The sequence below is a fragment of the Amphiprion ocellaris genome, chromosome 3 (assembly GCF_022539595.1).
Source record: "Amphiprion ocellaris isolate individual 3 ecotype Okinawa chromosome 3, ASM2253959v1, whole genome shotgun sequence".
Taxonomy (NCBI): domain Eukaryota; kingdom Metazoa; phylum Chordata; class Actinopteri; family Pomacentridae; genus Amphiprion; species Amphiprion ocellaris.
The window spans coordinates 8,923,341-8,945,653 of NC_072768.1; the positions used below are offsets into that span (position 1 = coordinate 8,923,341).

The 22,313-nt window shown below is 39.9% G+C and overlaps 1 protein-coding gene across 6 annotated transcripts in view; it reads right to left on the bottom strand.

Moving 5' to 3' along the window:
- Window positions 1–434: 434 nt before the first annotated feature.
- Window positions 435–22,313, bottom strand: part of pclob (piccolo presynaptic cytomatrix protein b) — a 61,628-nt gene continuing 39,749 nt past the window's right edge. Inside the window, exons 17-37 of one of the 6 annotated variants that reach the window (XM_055009068.1) lie at window positions 20,347–21,397; window positions 18,461–18,529; window positions 18,096–18,122; window positions 16,417–16,505; window positions 16,250–16,325; window positions 16,037–16,162; window positions 14,567–14,675; window positions 14,276–14,343; window positions 13,936–14,174; window positions 12,370–12,417; window positions 12,150–12,280; window positions 11,190–11,216; window positions 10,639–10,732; window positions 9,811–9,882; window positions 9,034–9,325; window positions 8,528–8,722; window positions 6,422–6,563; window positions 6,237–6,295; window positions 5,332–5,469; window positions 5,066–5,211; window positions 435–3,801 (exon numbers count right to left, since the gene is read on the bottom strand). In XM_055009068.1, coding sequence (XP_054865043.1) covers window positions 3,658–3,801; window positions 5,066–5,211; window positions 5,332–5,469; window positions 6,237–6,295; window positions 6,422–6,563; window positions 8,528–8,722; window positions 9,034–9,325; window positions 9,811–9,882; window positions 10,639–10,732; window positions 11,190–11,216; window positions 12,150–12,280; window positions 12,370–12,417; window positions 13,936–14,174; window positions 14,276–14,343; window positions 14,567–14,675; window positions 16,037–16,162; window positions 16,250–16,325; window positions 16,417–16,505; window positions 18,096–18,122; window positions 18,461–18,529; window positions 20,347–21,397 — 3,342 coding nt within the window. In that variant the 3' untranslated portion in view covers window positions 435–3,657. Of the gene's footprint in view, window positions 3,802–5,065; window positions 5,212–5,331; window positions 5,470–6,236; window positions 6,296–6,421; window positions 6,564–8,527; window positions 8,723–9,033; window positions 9,326–9,810; window positions 9,883–10,638; window positions 10,733–11,189; window positions 11,217–12,149; window positions 12,281–12,369; window positions 12,418–13,935; window positions 14,178–14,275; window positions 14,344–14,566; window positions 14,676–16,036; window positions 16,163–16,249; window positions 16,326–16,416; window positions 16,506–18,095; window positions 18,123–18,460; window positions 18,530–20,346; window positions 21,398–22,313 lie in introns of all 6 variants that reach the window. The other 5 variants (XM_055009067.1, XM_055009071.1, XM_055009070.1 and 2 more) reach the window with 5 other exon arrangements.

Consider the following 22,313-nt stretch of genomic DNA (forward strand, 5'->3'; position numbering starts at 1 on the left):
AATATTTCAATATTCAGCACAGGGGCAGGTCTAGCGCTTTGTAAGCAGTTCTGTTAATCCATCTCTGTTTTCAAGTTCCACAGTGAATTTTTGTAGCTGTTGACAATAAATTCAACTTGTGCATGCTTAATGTGCTATAGTGTGCATGCTGTTTGCAGAGCAGGAATGCGGCGTCCATAGAGAGTGTAGGGTCGGAAAGAAATGCACTCGCCCTTGAGGAGGAACAATTAATAAATGATGGTTAAACTACTTGAAGAGGAAGAGGAATCAAATGTTACAGAGTGTTACTTTCCTATTATAAATAACTGAACAGGGCCTATTAGCACTAAAAAGTAGTTTGGTCCTTGTACGAGAATGAAAAAAATATCACTATTCGTTGTTCAAAATTCAGTTTCATATATAATTGAAAACATAACCAAGCTGAACTCAGAATCTTCAATATAGCTCTTCTTAATATTTATTCTTTAGACTCAGGGGAAACGCTGATTTTTTTTTACAGCACAATTTGCATATCTCAACACATCCTGTGTACAACCACAAAACCATAACATTATATGCTTTGTTTTTACACTGAGTGGAAAAACAAGACAATTTTACAAGCATATTTCTTTACACTCAGCATACAGATAAATCTATACATATTCTCTCTCTTTTTAAACATAATCTTTAGGCAAAATATACTGACAAACCATCAACAAAACATGCAACATCCAAAACATAAAGTTTCAGACAACTATTGAAGTTGAATAGATTTTTTTTCCCTTTGTGTTGTTTCTGCAGTTTACGGGACGTAGTTGCACAGATAGTCATTGGTTGACAGCACATGTTTTGATTACACAGTCAACTCCCCTTATACAACTATAGACACGCATTGCTGTACAGTTATAAGTGATCTTTTTTTTTTCAACACTCACATGCTCAAACTTCGGACAATATAAACATTCAGTCTTTGTAGAAAATAAACACTTTATGTACACATGTCAAACAACTTGAGTCACATTCACACCCCTCAGAACAACAACAAATGAATGGATTCACGATTACAGGCAACAGCTGATCTAAACAAACAGATTTAAGCTCGGAGGAAGTCTGATGAAACACGAGGGGTTAAACAGTCGTGACTGAGCATTGAGATAATATGTCTTATTTACTGTACTGTGTACACAAACTGTTAAGTACACTATGAGCATGATGTAGTTAAGGGTGATTTCCCCCCCAGATTGTGCATTGTGTTTAGGAACCCCAACGTGTCTGCATGTTTTTCTTTTTGCCACATAGATACAAAATGCACACCACAATATTTTTCTGCCGCCACATACACCGTGACTCATTTCAGTGCAGAAACACAAAACACATGATCTTGCATGTCGTGATAGTTAAAATGAGACAACAAAATAAACAATCTAATAATAAAGTGCACAAGCTCCATGTAGCTGTTAACAGATGTTAACATCAATATATATTAAAATCAGTAAAAAATCAATATATTTATTATTTTCTTTCAGTGGTGTACAAATCAAAGTTATTTTCTATAAGACATAGTTTAAGATCATATGATCACAGATAAAAGGTTAAATTCCAAAAACATAAATTTATTCAAACACATATGTTGCATAGAATTGCTTTAAAAGAACCAATGCGTTTGGAATAAAAAAAAAAGAAGAAGAATTTAAAAATAAATCTAGGTTGGCACAGCAAAATAATTATCAACATTGATAAAACGACCATGATTCCGTCCTTATAATTCTCTTTTTTTGTTTCTTTTCCTTTGCTAAAAGTTTATTATAGGTGACGATAGACATCTTGCTCTAAGTGCGTTTGTTGCTTCCAATGTTAAGAAGTTGCATCAGCCCTGTGATATGCCTAAATACACTGACAATATTTCTGAGGGTTACGCTTTTTTTCATTCTGGAGATATGGCAGAAAAACATTACAAGATGAATCCAGTTGAACACATGGGTCACCTGCTCACACTACAGTGTTGAGACTCAGCCTCATGTGTTCTTCTGACCATCAGCATGACTGAACCCCGGTGGGCCTGAGTGTGTGTTTTGGTCACAGGCAGTGAAAGAGGCTGGTTCACTGTGTTGTAATGGGAGTCACTGACACACAACAGTAGAGTGTTTTACAGCACAGCCAGACACACAGAGGAACTTTGACATTTGACTGGAAAGAATATTTTTTTTCTTCAGTTTGAAACTATTTTTGGGTAAAACTCAGATCGGAGGGCTTTACTAACACACAGACAGTAGAGCTGTCATACTGAGGTAATGACAGTTGCAGATCTACATATGGTTTTGACACGACTTGTGGGAATTACACGTCCATATCAACGGTGTGATAACATGAAGGGCTACACATAACGAAATATTAACAAACTCGGAGCCACTACAACAGCCTTAAAGCAAAAATGCTGCACACATGACACAGATGTGATAGACTCTTGTCATCCTCTGCAGTTGGCTTGTAACATTCAACACAGCATGTGCTTTGAGCTTCGGAGCCCAAGATGCCATTCATTTTTATTGTAATTCAAACCTGCCTCACAATGTCATGCTAGTGAAATAGTAATCTGTCACTGGATGTTGACATTGACCTTGAATTTTATTTGATTTGATCACAGCCCTGTTCGTTATAGCGGTGCATCACTATGATCAGAAGACCGATGGAGCTCTCCAACATGATTCTGAACATCCTTGAGCTCACATAGGTCCACATTCACGTAATAGTTATTAAGACTGGCCTACTACTGCCCAAGATTACTGGATTGTCAGTGCGCCTCCCTCAGCCTCAATCTATCAAAGACTGCTTTCTATGTCTTCTCATATAGAGTCTAGTAACAAGAGAACAACTCTTATATTGTATCTTGTATTTAGATATATTCTGCATCTTATATCTTTGTATATTATATAAACATCACACTGTACAATGCGATTCTCTGATATGTTCTGTAATCTGCATGTGGGTTATCTACAGTCAGAAGTGCTGTACATTTAATCATCTCATTGCAAAGGTCAGCCGTCTGATTCAGTTCTAAATAGGCTTCGTTGTTTATTTTTCGTCTTTTTTACATGAAACCGAAAGACTAGCATACAAAAAAATATTATGCATTCCTCCATCATTTCACATTTCAAGACCACTGATGTCCACACACATCACAATCATCATATCACAACAATGACCCTTGTGAAGAAACACAATTCCACTAATGATTCTGTTTTTTTTTTTCGTCTTCCGCTCTGATAGATATGTTAGCTCAGTCGCGCGGCATCAAAACAGCAATGTCTCGTGTGGGTTGCGGAATTGGAACCATGGTTAGAAAAGACATCATTGTCCTCAAAGCCATATTGCTGTTGAGAATGTGTCAGTGCCTGCCTTGGTGTTTGCACATTCGCATCCTACAAGCAAAGTCCAAAGTCAGCAGAGACTCATCATGGGAGGAGGTGGACATGTGTGCCGGCAGTGTTGGACTGATAAAATTGCAAATGTTATTAGCGCACAATTCCCCTCCTCTAATGATTTATAAACTGAGGAATTAAATTATATGAATCTTTTTTTAATTTCCTCTCCTTCCTTTTCTCTTATGCATCCTTGAACAACACACTCTATGTTCATCTTTTGCTGATCTATTGCATTTGCATCTTTTTGGTGTGGTGCTCAGGGGTTGGTCTGAGTGGAGCTGACGAACAGCTTGTGCCAACTGACCACTCTCTTCCTCATGTCCACCTTGTCCAGCCAGATGTAGGCTTCTCCTATCAAGGTCTTCTTCATGAACTTCCCTCCATTAGACACCAAGAAAAGCTGGAAGTAGAAGAGAGAAAAACAGATTTGGCATTTAGTTGTTATTTGATTCTTATTGTCTGTTTTTTTGCCAGCTTAATTCATCCATCAAGTACAGTTAAGGCAAGGACCAGTGCACAAAGCTGCTACAAATACAGCTTTGAATGCATTTATTAAATTTGACTTAGATCAATCGATTTTTCCTTTAGTATCAGCAAAAAATGAATCGGTGAACATGAGAATGATCTATGTGAAATTGTTCTTCAATAGATACTAAGTGCTACTTTTAGATAATATTGTGATATCATCAGGAGGTAGTTAAATATTGCAGCTACTACATAAACGTGGCCAGAGATCAGTTTATGAAACTGTCAGGTCTTCGTGGCACTGTACATGCCTTCAGTTTCAGTTAAGTGAAATAGACTTATTTTGATGATATAGGACTGCTTTTGTCTAAAATCTGAATCGCATAATTAAATTCATCACAAATCACATCAAATTATGGGAGCAAAATACATTCTATATGTAAAAATATCCCAAACTGTAACAAGAAAAGCACTCAGAGAGTGCAGTACTCTGCCAAGGCTGCTCAGTCGTTGCATCATCATTTCTAATGGCTGAAATCTTGAAAAAAATCGTGGCACAAATTACGGCACTATAAATGGTGGCCGTTTAATATAGATGTACCCAAAAACAAAATGACCTTGTGCTAAGCACAGGCGTGTGTTATGCATGTGTACGTTATGTACACCAAATCACGTGACCTAAATACGTAGCTGCCGGCAGGAATTGATGGGACTGGGAAACATTCCCACAATTTAATCCGTTGTTCCTTGAATCATTTCAGACAGAGAAGTCCCAATAAGTCTGCAACTTTCGATTTTTAGTAGGAGCGCTATCATGTGATCATCAGCAACAGCTGATGTAGTGTTCACTTGTAGTCATAGTTACAGTGATGCTGTGCCGCTATCTTCAATGATACAGAAATCTTTAACAAATCCATGGATCCAGTCTATAAGCTGCATCACTGACAAAATCTAATCACTTGGTCCTTGTGTCATTTCTGACCTTCCCTGAAAATTTCATCCAAATCCGTTAATCTGATTTTGAGTAATGTTGCTAACAGACAAACAGACAGACAAACCAAGGCCAATCACACAGAGGCTCCAGCTCCTTGGTGGAGTAATAGGCACATTTTAATACATAGTGTAAGAGTGATATTGTGTAAACCATCATGTTTGACAGGTAAACTCTGCATCTCATTTAGGTTCCTGTTGTCCAGTACCTGTATGGAGTGTCCAGTTGGGTTGAGTGGGAATCTGAAGGTCTCATTAAAAGACGGCTCCCTGTCATGTCTACAAACTCTGGTCTTCTTCTTGATGATCCTCTTCTGAGTGGCCACATTCACCACGTACAACTTCACATACAGGTCTGGAGGCAAAATAGATAAGGGATGCAAGTAAATAAGTGAAACCGGAAGCTATTTAAGGTTAATTGAAAAAAAAAAACATGCATGCAGCAGGCATGCACCGATGCACATTACTTTCAGACCTGGTAGATGGTCCGGGCTTTTGAACTTATAAGTGATGTTCCTGCATTGAAGGATCTCTAAAACCAGTTGGTCCCCTTCTGTCTTTACCTCCTTCTTGAGAGCAACCTTGATCTCCCCCATTACTTGTGTTTTACCACCTAAAAATGAGAACAAAAGAAGAAAGTGATTTTAGAAAAAGTTTGAGAATTCCATATTTCTTTACTTGGATAGCCCACACTGAACCCTGTACTTAGAAACTGCAGGTATATTCTTATAACTTCACAGAAAAGCATGTACTGCTAGTGTCACTGAAGTGTTTTTAAATTATTCAGCCATTATGCATCACTACACCTGTGCTCACAGCAAAACGAAACCAGGTCAGGGAACATCTCCACAGTTTTACACTTAGTCATATCGATTGTTAGATGTCTCTAGAGATAATTAAGTTCAAGAGTTTACCAGGACGAGCTGTTCTAAATGTGTTAAATAAGTCATCAGGCACCATGGAAATGACCTCCTGACCCGCTTCTGTACCAGCTGCCTGGCTGCAGCCTAAAATGACCTTGGCTTCTTTGTTACAAATTGAAACTAGAGATGGAAGGGAGGCATCATGACACCTGAGCTACGTGGAACGTAGATATAGTTATGACGGCAGGTAGGATAGTGTGACATCCACTTCTCGCTTCTACTATCCCAAGCCATGCATTAAGTTATTATTATGGGTGATTATTGTTTACTGACACTAAGTACTTTACTGAGCATTTGAGTTTAGAGTTCAATAATGTCATTGTGAGAATAGAGAATGTTAAATAAGTGGTTCGTTTAAAAAAAATAAATAAAAAAATGTAATTATACAAAAACCCCAACAGGGGGAGACATATAACCAAGAAAGAAAACACTTAGAAACAACAGTGTTGAAGCTTGCCTTCATTTTCTGCAGTCCCCAGCTGAGTTTTGTCAGTGCCGTTGGGAATAGTCTTTCCACTGTCAGGAAAAAACACAAATATATGAGCTCTGCATCAGACATTTTAACAACAGTGGGATTTCATGCATTCCTGGCAGCCGTAATCATTTTTGGCTGCACACTGTGATAAAAATTAACAGTCTTACATTCGTGGCACTTGAAAAATGGCACTGTCCACTCCAGTGTCCGCCCCTTCTTCCCCATCCAGACCTCCATAGGCCTCTCCGACAAGACTCGGGGCAGACAGTACCACTGACCCTGAGACGTCACCTAGCCGGTGTCCTGGTCCTGTGGGTGGCAAGACTGAGCGTGATGCTGCTGAAACATCCATCTAACTATCTGTTTTTCTTTACAGAAAATTATCTGCATAATGCAAACAAACACACAACATCTTCACTGACACAACTTTTGCCACACATGCATGCATGTCCAAGAGATGTGCTGAAATACCTCCCAGCTATCACACACTGTCTGTCGCACATAGCAGTGACTGACCATCCCATAACAGCATATCTGTGTACACAACAGTATGTCCTTGCATTGAGCCGTGCAGCGTGTAACCTCAGTTCAGACAAAGCAAATCCCTTTTACAAGAAATAAATGAAGGTCACCTAGTTTAATTCATAAACGAAAATGAACTTGGAGTAGGATAATGTGGATGCTCGTTCATAGACTTAATTAATTATTCTTAGCTCCGTCTGGCGGATGTTGAATTCAGCTCATACAGTATGAAAGAGTGAGAGGAAAAATAGGAAGATTATGTCTGACGCACAATCTGTGCCATTTAAATGTTTGAAACACAATCTGTTACTCAGATGCGATAGCTGGGAATTCTGTTTCTAGCCATGAAAACATAATCATACCAATAACAAAAATAACATCAAAATAAATGATTAATTATTAATGCACACTCTCAAACATTCACAGACTTGCATACATTAAAAAAACATCAAATAAGAAATATCTTAATCAACTTTTAACTTCATTATTTACATATTTGGTTATTTGGTAGACTTAATTTAGTTTAATTCTTTGTTAGTTTGTAGTTTTATGGCTTTATGATATAAAAGTTAGGATTGATAATATTTAGTTGTATGTTTATAAGGTACATTTCTCCTATGTTGTCTCACCTTCCCTTGACACTTCTGCTCCTCTCATGGTTAGCTGACCGCTTTACTCTCATTGGCCGGTGAGTGCAGAGTGAGTCTCTTGGTGACTTTTGAAACTTCTTGGTGTTTCTGTGTTTCCTGGTTTGACTGGGTCAGTTCACATTTGTGTCCCCTTTGTTTTAGGCGGCAGGAATAGGAAAGGACCAGGAAGGGTGGGAGGACTGTGTGCAATACCTATATGTGCCTTTTGTGCCTTTCGTAGGGGTTCATTCATGACACACACATGCACATGTACAGCGATACTGCAGTACCACAAAGTACTCAGTGGCAAGGAAACGGTAGCCAGGAAATCTGCAACTGCATGCTTAAATTGCTAACTTGTTTCAGAAAGGAACTACAACATTATTCCTCACTTCAAGGATATCACACTGAGGATTACACATAAGCACTAATGGACATTATTAAAGCTTGTTAATGTCATAAGACGTAAGACATATGAGGGATTGCCATCCCAGCCTGGTTTCTATACTGGGGATGGAGGTCTCCACACTTGGGTTCTGTAGAAACCATATGCTTGGGATTGGCTCATGCATACTCCATATAGAAACAAATCGGTCTGGGTCTCTAGTTTTGGATCTGATGTCAAACATTTATTAATTAGTTTTGTAAAAGTTTTCTTCTGTGGAAAAGCTCACTGCAATATATCAGCTTTTGTTGCCATTTATGATACCTAAAAAGGCAACAAATATTAAACTGATGGAAAATGTCAAAAGCTGTATTTTAATGTTTACTGCACAGAATGTGCCAGGTTTATAAATATCTGCAGTATTACTAAAATAACAATATGGAAAGTTAAGTTTGATGCAGCTTAGTTATTTCCCTTTTTTATATGCCTTGCATTTTGGTTCATCATTATATTTGTAAGACTACTTGGAGGAGTCTGGAATTAGTGTAAGATTATTGATCACTTTGTGCTCAGACAAAAGTAAGATGAGGCGAGCAGAAGGCGAAGGTAAAATGTTAAGGAGGTGAATGCACAGCAATTCAGGTTTTCTTTGAACAATGTCTACAAAGCTTGCATGCAAAGGAAAAAAGAAGGAAGCATGTCACAGGAAGTGTATTATGGGTAGGGGAAGGATTTACTTGGTTGCAGGCGGGATTGTTGCACGGCAGCCTCGGCAGCAGCAATGGCTATCCCAGCATCCTCTAGGTGGGCCTGAGTGACGCTGCTCTTGCTTTGGCTTCGGGAGGGGCCATGGGAGCGCAGTTGCCCATCTGAGGAAGACTTGGAGCTGCCAGGGCTGCTGTGTGACTTTTCCAAAGGCATCATTTGCATGTCTGGAAGATGATGAAATGAAGGGTTATAACTGCTGAAGAGAGCTGCAGATGAAAATAATCCACACACTGTTAACGTGTGTTTAATGTTCTCTGCTTCATAGCAGTCCTGATTGTGCCATGCAGCAGTTGATAAGCACATAGAGTGTAATTACAGCTCACACTTACAGTCAAGATATGATTATAGAAACCTGCCGGGGATAATAATATCAGTGTCATGGTACAAATAGCTAGTCAAATAGAAATAACTGTCATATTAGAGTTATGGAAATTGAAGATCTGTGATAAAGATGTATGTGAAGTGCTTATTGTACCTTTGGCTGGATCAGGGAAGATTCCATGGCTTCTGCTCTTGATTACAGAATTTTTAGGTGAATCATGACTTAAATCTTGCCCTGGTGCTTGACCCTGTCCCATTCCATGCCCCTGTCCAGGCCCTGGCGTGTGGCCCTGCCCTGGGCCATGTCCCAGACCTGATCCGGACCCTGGAGGGCCTTGGGCTGCATGGTGGGCTCTGCTGTGTTCAATGCTTTCACTCTGCTCCTTCAGAGGCAGCCAGCGAGGAGTGTTGTCAAGCTGGGCAGTGTTCGACAAGTCAATCAGCACCTGACAACACAATAAATATGCACACAGAAGGAGGCAATGAAAAAAAGAACAAAAATGCTACAAGACACTAAAACCAAGTTCAACACTCATGTATAGCAGGTAGAAAAAAAAAACCAAAACGAAACTCAACGTTAGAACAGAACAAGGAAAGAAGTTTATATGAAGGGAGATGAGAAGCTTTACATTCTGAAGTGTGCAGACAGTGTATTTAGAGAACAACTGTATGCATGGGTATTAAATGCATACCACATTTGGTACAAGGCAAATAGGACTGCTGACTATACAGATTTACAGGCATAAATCCAAGCTTGACTTCACTTTGTGAGAGGGTAGAGATAAGGGTAATATTATTAGGTTGCTTCAAGAAAAGCCGGTCCGTCTGAAATAAAAATAAAAATAAAGTGGCAAAAACCTTTTGTGTGAGGTACATGCTAAATGTATTTGACATTTTCAGATATGGGATTCAGATTCCCAAAGGCACTCACTTCTCCAAGAAAGTCGTTGGAGGAGGATCTGTCATAGTCCCACACTGTCACCTCCAGCGTCTTTTTCTTTAACTAAGTGGAAAGAGGGATGAAGAGGAGAGAGGGTCACAGATTATGGAGAGGCTTTCTGCATTCATATGAGTGCCTATGTGTGAAGGAGGGAAATGTGTATTTTTGTGTGTGTGTTTGCATGTGTGTGGGCAGAGGATGGGTGAAAGACACCAGCTCAGACACGCTAAATGTGTACTCCATAGATTAATGCAAGCCAATTGGGAAGGTCATTTAATCAGCGAGGAAATGATGAGCTGAGTTTGATGTGTTCCAGGAAATGCATAAGTATGTGCAAGTGTTATATGTATAGAAGCACGTAGTAACTTGTGGGAGGACATGAAAACACACATACATGGCACTATTTTTAAGGCTGCTCTTTGTGCCTCTATCACGAGCAACATATCCTCCAAGCAAACACAGATGCCCAAGAATAAACACATGCACCCATATAGCCAGTAACACTTGCACAGTGACAGATGAGCACAGGATTACCTATTACTCCTTTTGTTAAAATAACACACAGTTAGGCTGTTTTTGCAGAGACTGTGCAAGAGCAAAAATGTTGGTTGTTAACTTGAGCCTTGGTAGAGCTGACAAGAGGTTGCATGGGGATACTGAACACAAGCCTCAGGACAAGGCATGAGGATAGAGTCCTGGTAGTGTCGTATAACAGTGGAAGACATTCGCATCGCCCAAAGTGGCTCACAGCACATAAAGTAACTGTACAAGCAAAGCTGTGTGAAGATTTGTTTATGTGCGTATGTGTCTGAACAGTACCTGCTCTAAATGAATGTTCTTGTAGATGACAGTCTGGTTCCATTCTGGGTTCATGGTCTTCTGGGCATACTTGGTCCTTCTCTTGTTATCAGCACTGACAATTCATGACATTCACAATAATAGGTTGTTAGTCATACATTTAAAAATCTCTTTGCTGCTTGATCCCATGGCAAACATTCAGCAAACTGTGATATACTCAGGAAATGGACTGAATAGATGCTTGTAAAATGGTCAATCTCCCGTTGTTGAAACACCAGAAACAAACTGAGATGTTTTTTTTGCTTAACTGTCTCTTTTGACGAACGATGCTTTTACACAATTAAAAATTACTTCAGAGATAGAAGCTGAGGAGAGCTACAAAAGTGAGAGACATGGAGAGAAAATGCAATGGCAGAAGTGTTCTTAAAACACCTTGAAATAGAGCAGAACAACGAACGTACAACAAAGGCTACAAACGAAAGGATGGAGAACCACTTTGGAGACATCATTTTACAGAAAAAAAAAAACAAAAACGTAACACCAACTAAAAGCGAAGATCAGCACCACACTACCTTGCATTCTGGACAACCATGACTTGGCTGAGGGAGTCCAGAAGAGGAAGAGGAGGGCAGATATCACAAACAAGAAAAGCAAAAACACAAAAAACAGTCAGAGAAGCCCAGAGAGCTCAAAGAAAAGGCAATAAAGGATAGAGAGCTGAGGCAATCAAAATTCACTGCAGGGTGCATCACTGTTTTTGTGCCTAAACAATAGATGTGACGCAAGATCAAAAAAACACTCGATGATTACTGCCTCATAGGTGATTGAATAATACACTGTTTTGAACTGTTGTTGAGATACCGTGGCTGTGCACTCTACTACTAATGTTAGACAAATGCATTTGGAAATGCTCTTCAAATGAAGCAGCCGAAGAGCCAAAGTGCTCGCGAGGAGCTTTTATTTCTAACCTAAACGGCGTGTAGGTAGAGAGGGTGTATAACCTTATAAACAGGCCTGATGGAGTCATTATCTAAGAGCAGATATTGTTACAGAGCAGATGAAGGCTATATTGATCTTTCTCTTGCTATTCACAGGCTCTTGGGAAGAGAGTGGAGCAGATGGGGATACGAGGAGGATGTCTGAAGCATTGCAGACAATCCCAAAATACTCCCTTCAGTCAAAAGTGTAAGAAAGAGAGTTGGGACTCATGTAAACTGTCTATAGCCACCTAATTTGGCACATTATAATGTAGCAGCATGATAAAAGAAGCTTTGTGTAAAGTCTAAAAACACCCATTCTTTCATTCATCTGACTCAAATTGAATCAAATTACAGAATGTATGACAATGACTGCCTCATATCATCATGTCCTGTGTTATTCTTTCGTACAAACTCAAGTAGTTAGTCAGTGCCATACAACACAGTCAATACAAAGTCTGAAAAAATAGGGGGAGAGAAACAAGACAGACACAAATGCAGAAAGACAGACACAGACCAGACATTAGGGAACGCTCAAACACATTCAGAGCTCACCCTCGCCCAGGTAAAAGGTAGACCTTCACAAAAGGGTCAGAGTAGCCGTCATTGTCCCTCGGGGCCAGGTTTCTAGCCTGCAGGACGTGGACGATCAGATTTCCTAGGTTTCTGTCGTAGTTGATCTGGAGCTGTGGGCAGACAGTGCAGGGGAGGGTCTGTGAGAGAAACCAAACTACGGATCAGGGTCCTTTTTTTAATTTACAATATGTTTCTCTACCTGAATTTCTCCTGTGATGGGATGAGGCACTCTCATCATCTCTGCCGGCTAAAAAGGAGAAAAATAAAAGCACAGTGATTAGTCAGGCAAACACAGACAATGCTGACAAACCTGACCTGGCTCATGCACAAAAAAAGTTCACAACACACTTCAGAAGTTTATAACACACTTCAGCTTTAATGGGTTGCAGTATATATTGCCAGCATACGGATGAATGGGTTGTCCTTGCTGAGAAGATGCCAAGATTTCTCACTGGATCTATGAGCCGCAGGGGAGAGTTGATTATCTGAGTAGTGTAATTTACTTGAAAAGTCCTCCAGTGAAGTTTGAGAAGGTTAATCACTTACTTGAGGTACTTAGACATTAAAAAAATAAATGTCTATTTCAGTTTAGGCAATTTCCAAAGTGCAAATGTAGTTTATTTACTCTGTTGCACATTTTCTGCCAGACATGCATATTTTTGGTTATAATGAAGCACTTATATATACTTTGCCCTTTTCATTTGTAAAGGACACCCGTTTGCAGGTCATGAACTGTATCAGACAGTTTCCTTGTTCCACTATAATTGGCAGTTCATTCTCTCATGAACAGAGGCGCACCATTTCATCTTCACATGCAACCCTTGCTACTGTTGTATGATGTAACACTAATCAAATCACAGCAGCTAAGGTGCATGATGGATAACACAGGGCTCCTCAGGCTGCAGCATATAATGAATTCATAACATTATTCATTCAGACTATACTTCCTAGATTTACTTCACACATGTATCAATCTGTCGTCCAAGTGCTTGCTTCAAGGCAATTGTTGCATTTGTTGGGTTTCTCTCTATACTATGATATTGTAAAAGGCTTGACCTTCCTATGTGAAGTGCCCTAAGGTGACGTATGTTGTGAAGTGTTGTTATATACATAAAGCTCAGCCGAAATGAAATGAATTTCTGACATATGAACTAGATGTACTCTTTTTTCTATTCCTTCTTATAGTCATATAGGCTGTTCTCTTTAGTTGTGAATGTTATGAAAATTCTTTGATGTCGAGAGAAGACTGAGGAGGCTGACACAGAGACACTGTGGAGACTCAGATGACTTTGGTTGAGAGTAAGGTTTGACATCAGGAGAAGTGATACAACAAAGCCATACGTTCACATGAGCACTGCCAGCATCAATTCTGAGAATTCTGTTCGACCTTGGGTATATAAGGAGTTGGGAGGAAAGCCACATTCAGATTACAGCCCATTATGGAGACAACTTGTCTGTTCAAGAATGTCAACTAGACAATATCTAATTATAGCCAAGTCATGTCTTAGTACAGCATGTGTCTTCACAGCATCTGCCTTTCTCAGGGCCATACCACAGAGAGAGTCTAACATGCTTACAGCCTCAGTTTGGGATAAGCAGAATAGGAACAAGGGTCAACCTCCAGAATGATTTGAGGTGACTCATAGGGTCTACAAATAACAACTACAAGGAAGTACCTCAATGAGGGGAAAGAGAGTAATTTTTCCTTGACAGTAAAGAGTGTGTCTGACATGAGCCAGCAGAAAGCATGCTAATAAGTCACCACCTTGTGTCGCTGTTTCTTGTTTATGGCAGGGGATGCAGGCTGACCGGGGCTTGGCACCCCACTGGAAGCTGCTGATCCGGTGCCCGAGTGAAGGAGGGCAGAACGCTCCAAAGCAGAGAGGACGCCTAAACCTCCAGGTCCAACACCTGCCCCTGCCAGACCAGGAGCCTGCTGCTGGGACACCTTCTGCAGTTCGGCAGCCAACTGCTTAGGATCCACACCAGGAGAACGCTGCCCACCTACTGAGACAAATGTGTAGAGTAATGCACATTGGGCTATGTGAAGTAGGTACACAGACACATGCATGCATGCAGACATATCAACAAAACCTTGTACATACCAGCCTTAAGCTGGACATGGTGCTCCAGGGCTTGTGGGTGCTCAGGGTCAGACAGCATATTAAGGTCGCTGTTTGGATCCATATAGGAAATTCATAATGGAACAACAACCAGTGTATCTTAGCAGTAATTAGTCACATAGTGATATTCGGCAGATGAGGGGAATGTGGAATGAATAGAAGGGAAAGAAGGGAGGAGATAAGGTGTTCATGGGTGCAGAGTTACCATATTGCGACTAAATATGTAGGAGTTTCAGTGGGATAGAGGGATAAATGATGACAGATGTTACTCACAGTCTCACACAGAGCTCCGCCTCGGCACATGGCTGGCCCATGATGCACTGCACTTCTTCATAAGTCTTTCCCATTAGAGGGACCCCGTTCCACTCCAACACCTGCATTCCTGTGGTGTGATAAAGGGAAGCATACAGACTTAGAGACAGAGGGGTGTTGTCAGTTCCCAGACAATATGTTTGATCCTGTCGGCAAATGCACTTTACCTCATCTCTAGAGCAGTTTTCATACTCACACAGCAAAAGTAATAAAAGAAGTAATTTCAGTTGAATTACACAACAGTCTAATAGTTTATTCTCAGTTTGGTTTGTATGTAGACTTTGACATTATGTTATTGTAGAATTACACAGCACAGCAGCATGAAACAAGAGTTTCGCAGATGGTCGCATTTGTTTTGGCTCACACAGATTAATTTCATTTGAAATGAAATGTTCGAGCTAAATGCACTGCAACAAAATAAGAGAAGTGAAATAAGATGTGTATATTAGTGCTGAAATATACAAAGATCAGTGTACAGCAAACTAAAACTTCCAAACCAAGGCCAGAGCTATATGAGGCCTCACTCACACAACTGAAACCTGGCCTTCATATTTGACTTCTGCTTACGAAGCAACTCACCAGCTGCTGTGACAATAAAGGCGTGAATTAATAAGTTCATATCCTTCTGCATGAGCCAGTGCTTATTTAGATTATTCCGTCTGCTGTCTATATACAATACATATCCTCCCCTACTTTATTTCACGCTGCATCTGAAGGCATGTTCCACTGCCGTTCTCTTCCACTGAGAGGTAAACATCACATTTGCATATTTACAATTCAGCACGTGCTAGAAAGTAAAGCAGCCAGCCTGACCACTGTTTCATTCCTTATTTCAACAACTGTTATAATAAAAGAGAACACAGTTGAGCTTTTTCTGTCTTAGTTTTTCAATACAAAAGGAAAAAGAACAAACTACATCAGACGTAAAACAAATGTACTATCCAGTCCCCATGGTGGAACTGCCACTAAAGAGAGAAACTAGGACCAATTTTGTCATAAAAATATACTCAGGGAATTCTACTCTGTCTAAACAATAAACATCTATCATTTGAAAATTCTAGTAACTTAAAGTACAAATTGAGAAGGGGTTTTTGAAGGATCATGAAGCTAATCGTTGTGTGCGGTTGTCTATGCTTGCCTGTATGTATTTGTGTGTCTACGATGCTAAATATAGTTTAATGACTAACACAGCCCACTGTTGAGGAGGGTGAGTTTTCTGTCTTTATATGTGATGTGTCAGAGAATGAGACATGACAGATCAGCACACAGAAGGCTTCAGCAGCCTCTCACATCTCCATCTGAAATTCAGTGGTTCATGCAAGAAGATTTACTGAAGGCACACGTGGCCCTTAAATTAACAGTTTAGTTTAAAGGTTTATGTTTACACCATTAATCTCTCAGAGCCTTTTTTCTTTTTCATTCTCCTCTTACCCTCCACAACTTTGCCTGTTTGCTCAGCTGCACCACCAGGGATGACCTTGGCAATGTAGGCTCCAATCTCTCCGCGGCTCCCCGGAATCTCCTTTCCACCTACCACACGGATCCCAAGTCCATTCCCTGAGGTGAAAACAAACACGCAAATCCTAATTAGAAAAAGAAAGATGCCTAATCCTCGTATTAGATGTCAGTGTGTTCTGTTCATACCTGACACACTGGTGTCCTTCAAGTCTCTCTTAAGCTTGATGCGAGTGTGAGGGAAGGCATAAGGGACCAGTTTCATCTGAGAGAAATTTAAGAGCTTAGCATGAAGAAAGTAGGTTTCATTGCAGCAAACATAGGGTGAAACTAACTGTTAGACGCTTCAGTCGCACCTGTCTCCTGTCTGACATGCTTCCACTTTGAGGATGGCCTTCTCTTGGCTTATCAAACCAATCTGTGTCCTCTCTCCTCAAGTGGTAGGCTAGACAAGGAGGGGTATGAAAAGGTCATTAGAAAGCCATGTACACACAAATACACGCTTAACAGCAGAATTCCTGATAGCTTGACAAATCTCTGCTTCAGATATGATAATGGGCAGAGATCTATCTAGCAATCGAGTTTTAAAAAACGTTTCTAGTGTGCATCACAAAGTTTATGTCACACATCCACTCCCATTTGCTAAAATGCAGGAAGATCTCTGATCTGTCTGCACTGGATAGGGGAAAGCAAAGACATATTAACTCTGTTCCATCCTATCCTGTCCGGAACGTCTGTGAGGTCAAATGATCGCTGCAAACACTCAATGAAAGATGAGTAATTTTCAAGTTTGCAGCTTTTAAAGCATTTAAAGTCTGACATGCTTTTGATATCATGCAGTGCTCCCCATCTGAATACAAACTCTTTTTTCTTCTTCATATTTTCATAGCTCTAGAATATGAAACACTGTTGTCAAAAAAATCCAAAGAAATTCTACATTACGTTGAAAAATTGAGAGTTATCCCATAACTATATGTGTATAGGGAAAATCATACACTTCCAAACAGTTGGCAGTTTAAGATCTTTTGATAAAAATAATTGAATTGGTAAAGCGGGATAGGTATTTATATATTGTCTAAGTCCTTACCTCCCACTCTAGCTTATGGTATAGGATGCAAGACCATACAAGTGTGAAGTGTGCTATAATAATGTCACCCTGAGGTATTATGAGTGCAGTGTGCTGTAAATCCACCAAAAGTTCATCATATAGACATCTAATACCCTTTATGCATATGCAACATCTGAAAGATATTGGATGTCTTGTGCCACATTTTGTGACATAATGCTCAAAAAACTTTTCATATCTATAAGGAGATAAAAATTAAACAATTCAGCTGTGAGAAGTGAGAAATGTGCTATATTAAACGTGGGATCACTTTGGTGGTCAAGCAATAAAGCAATAGATTGTCAACAAGGCTAGAATCTGCAAAAGTCTACCAAATTACTTTGTATGACCACTGATCTAATTCCACATGGAATGTACACCAGTAATGATGAATAAAATGGATGTAAATGTTCTTAGCTAATATTAGTATCAGTATTAGAGTTTTACGGTGTTGAATCCGTAAACAGTGGCAAACACGGATTTTCAGGGTTGAATAAGAATTGAATAAAATGTCTCAGTATTTGTGCAGTGAATAGCAATCTCAACATATGTGTGTGGTAACACTTAGGCACGATATACACATGATTCTTTAGTGCATGAACATGAATACTGGAAATGGGTCTGATATATGCTTACAGAAGCACAGTGCAAACATTGCTGAATGATGTATAACGGAAGTCACTACATGACGCATAAAACGGTATCTAGTGCCATTAAGATGGGGTTCATTCCAGAATGGAATTGACATGTCGACTACTAGAGAACTGCTAAATGACATGTATCATATACTGCTGAGATGTGGGTCATTCCAGAATGAGTCTGGCATGTTTACAAACTGAACCAGAGAAGTGGACCATTCAGAACCATGATGTGCGGCATGGAGGCGTACAGTCTCTATGTAACTACATGGCAATTGGAATGCTGTCTCACCTTCTATATTCCAGTTTGGGCCTCCAGCTGGGGTACAAAGTTATATGTTTCTTTCAGAAATGCGTTCAACATATGTTCATGATTCTAGCAAACTACAGGAACTGTGCTAAGACTAGATTTCTATTGTGAATATACTTCAGCACATGCACTGAAAGCAGTAGTCAATGTAAGATGCATGCTTGAAATTACTGCAAGTCTGACATTTAAAGCCTGACAGACATTTTACAAATTTAAGCAGAAGCATTATGAAAAACATCAAATGCATTCTAGGGGAAATAGCCATATCAAGTACTGTAAGACTGAGCCATAGTACCATGAGAAATTAACTGTACAGGAAGTTTAACTAGTACTGTAAGATACTCTACCGTGTCTGATACTTTCATGAAAGATTCTGGCATCATCTCTGTTCAAAACCAGCATGGACTCACTTAGTGCTGTAATCAAGGCAAATGGACACTTTTACGTGGGGTCAGGACAAATATTACCTTCTCAACAAGAATTTTATTATACTGATCCTTCATAATCGGCCCAGAAGCAAAGCTAAAGTTGCTAAACATTTATGCTAATGTTGCATTATGGTATTTGTCTGACAATCAATGTAGATGACAATAAATTCTCTAAAACGTACTCCTAATCAGGCGAGTGTTTTGCAACAGCCACTTTCTTTTAATAACCTGTCTTTTGGAATGTTACTTGTTTCTACTGAATACACAGCACACCTACGTGATTGAATATTACCAGTTATAGTTTCCATATTGATAAAGAAACTGATTTGTCTCAGCTAATGGAACACTACTAATCCTACACTTATGGAGATGAAGATAGTACATGTCAATATTTGCTGTCAATCACTAGGGGACAAGGACATCTCACATAGTAATGAGACATCCACAACAACAACCAACAAGCAGAAGACATTCATTTTATTAGGATGGAAATGGAAAACATATGTATTACATAACATGCAAGGAATGCAAAATTAGATACAAATAGAAAATTAAAAGTTATGGAAACAAAGACGTACAGTTAACACAACATAAATGAAACACAGTAATATGATACTAAATCTTATTTTTAAAAGCGCATTTAATTGCATGGTAGTTCGTCAAAGAAAATCTCTGCTTTACAGTATGGTCTGTTGATCTGTACAAACCAGCCTGGAAAATGGATTACTCTTACACTGTTGTGTCACGGGCTTATCAGAAGTTAGAGAAAAGTAACTACACTATTTGAAAACCTTGGTTGCACCTGCAGAACACCTATATAGGATATATTAAAATGATTCAGCAGTTTAACTTTAAACTTAATTCTGTTCTCCAAAACAGCTGAACATATTTTTTCCCGAGGTAATGACCTACTTCTCACAATGATACCATTTTACTCTGCAGATTGTGTGTGTGTGTGTGCATGTCTGTGTGTGTGTGTCTGTGGAGGGGGTGTCCCGAGTTGTGATACCTTCACGTAAAGGTCCTTGTCCTGCAGCTAGGACACCATTGTCTGTAACAATCTAAATGTCACAGACCATGCATGCAGTTTCTATATATGTATAAGTCATATATAGGTTTTCATGATGTATGTTTATGAGGTGCATAACAATAGGGACAATAGAGACAATAAATAACTATTACTCTGTCTGTTTCAGCATACCAAAATACATTTCATATTTTAGGACTTTAATAACACATTTCATAACACAAAACTTACTTTTATATTTAATGTTGTATGATAGTGTTATCTCACTTTTGAAGATTTATGTTGGAATCTCAATAACTGAGTTTTATCTACCATGCATTCACTGAGTGTGCCCAATATTATTGTAAAATATATATTGCTCGGATTTTCCATAAATATTGGGCTCTTACAAAAAATAAGGCAATGCAATGTAGACAACATGCATAGGAAAGCTGTTACCATGAAGAAGTAAAGTCATTACAGAATAAAAAAAGCATGCTTATGAAATCACAGAACAAACATGGAACAAATTAGTGACATACATAAACTCAGGCCAGGAGTATTATGTATCGGTGAGTAAAGTATTAAAAAGAGGAAAAATCATGCAAACATCTAATATGACATTTACCGTGACAGAGAGAATATAGTAACAAACAATCAACAATAATTATCGGGAGCACACTGATAATTGAGAAAGAACCAGTTAATGCACAAAGTCAGTAAGACCAATCAGCATTAGCATGCATGACAAGCAGGTCCACACAGCCGAATTGTTGCAACAGTCTTAGGCTCCATTTACCTTCGCTGTCAGACATGGCGCCTTGCAAGTCATCCATGATGAATGCGATGTCTCGATCATAGCCACGTGTGCGAGATTCCTCCCTCATATGTTGCTGTACCTCGGGCAGGGAATGGCTAGACCCAAACTGGTCCCTGGAGTCAGCAGAAATGGGAGGGAGAGGACCAGCTGAAGCTCTAGCCATACCCATAGGCTGCCCCACAGGGCTCAGAGGGCTTTCCTCCTCAGAGTTCTGAGCCACAATGGGGATACGGCCGCGGCTTTGGCTGATAGGTAAACTGGTGGGCTTTGCTCTGGCTACACCAGGGGCAAATGCTGCATCCAGGACCTCTCCCTCTGTTTTAAGTCTAAGTGAGGAACTGGATAGATCTCTCTTGATAGATAGATCCAAGCCATAAACAGAAGAAGGGCGGGATGAGGGGCGAGAAGAGGGGCGGGAACGGGTGCCACTTGGGTAGGTGCCATCATCCTGAACAGTTGCTCTGATAGTGGATCCCAGTCCAAGGGACTGCCCAAGATTAAGAGAACCAGATAGGTTGGCCCCTAGAGAGGAGCCTAGATATTTTTGTTGCTCAGACAAGTTCTTTCTTAGCCCAAATGTAATCTCATCCTGAAGCAACCTAGCCCTAGCAGCCAGACTGGACACAGACGAGGCACCAGATCCCATGTAGCTGCCAAATTCAGGTTCAAGGTCCCTGCTCTCCTGAATCGGGGAAAATTTGGTAATGGCTTTTGGGTCTATTAGAGCTTTTTTGTTCTTCATCTGTTTCTGGTAAAGCATAGCTGCTGGGAGTTGCTTTGCAGCCTGTTTTTCAAGAGTGAGCCTGCCAATGCTATATTTCTCTCCTTTAGGGAAGTGGCGAAAACTGCCATCACTGGGTAGGTACTGGGGCAGGCCCAGGCCAGTTAGGTGTTCCAGTCCCTCAGTTCCTCGCCTGAACTCCTGTTTGATCTGCTGCTTCAGTAGCTTCAGCTCATAGGGTTCCTCCATTGTGTCATCTTCTCCTTTACCATATCCCTGAAGCCGGGATGAGCCTAAAAATTCTGCCACCTAAAAGAGAATAACAAATTGCTGGGTATTTGCTGAATTACACTCACAAATTAACAAATGTATTTCATGTGTGCCACATATACATCATGAATAAGTAATGAATGACATAAACGGACTGAAACATTCTATATTTGTTTGTAACTCTTTTTCAATGAATAGAATCTGCATAAGAATGGTATCATTCTATCATTGAGCTAGTGATCTGTCTGTCTCCTACAAATTTGTTTCTTTGATATGTGCTGTGTTGAAAGGATGAAACACATTAGAGGCAGATGGAATTTCATAAACACTGATATATGTTTGGCCCAATAGCTAAAGGCTTGCTTATTCATGATTCCACTGTTGATGGAAGCAATACCATTAATGCGCAAGTATACAGGAGTATTAGGTGTTTGTCACAGTTTAGTCCAAGTAGGATGATCCTGAACATGGCCTAAACAACCAAAGATTATTAAAAGATGCAGAGGTGGAATGTCTGTGACAAACCAAGTCAATCTCTTGATCTCAGTCTGTTTAAGCTGCATTGCACATGCTGATGACCTGACTAAAAACAGAAGCTCTCCTGATTTTAGTCAGGTTGCCATGAAGCATCGCCAATGGAGATTCAAATAATGTGATGTCTATGGGTCGAAGATATTACTTTCCATAAAATATTACATATGATGATATCACAGACTTGGCCTTGAATTGACCTCAACTCTCCAAGTGCTTGTATATCATCAGACTTTGGGCACCATATCTTAAAGGACTGTATCTCTCACAGAGTTCCTTATGTAGATGTGCACCTATTGTGTTACTGCCTAAAGTGTGCACAGTCTGGACTGTACATACATGAAAAGGTGTGGAAAGGGGAGTTTTTTCTTGCAACCGTCGCCTTAGGGCTTGCTCTGGGGGTTCAGGCCTTATGAGTCCTGTA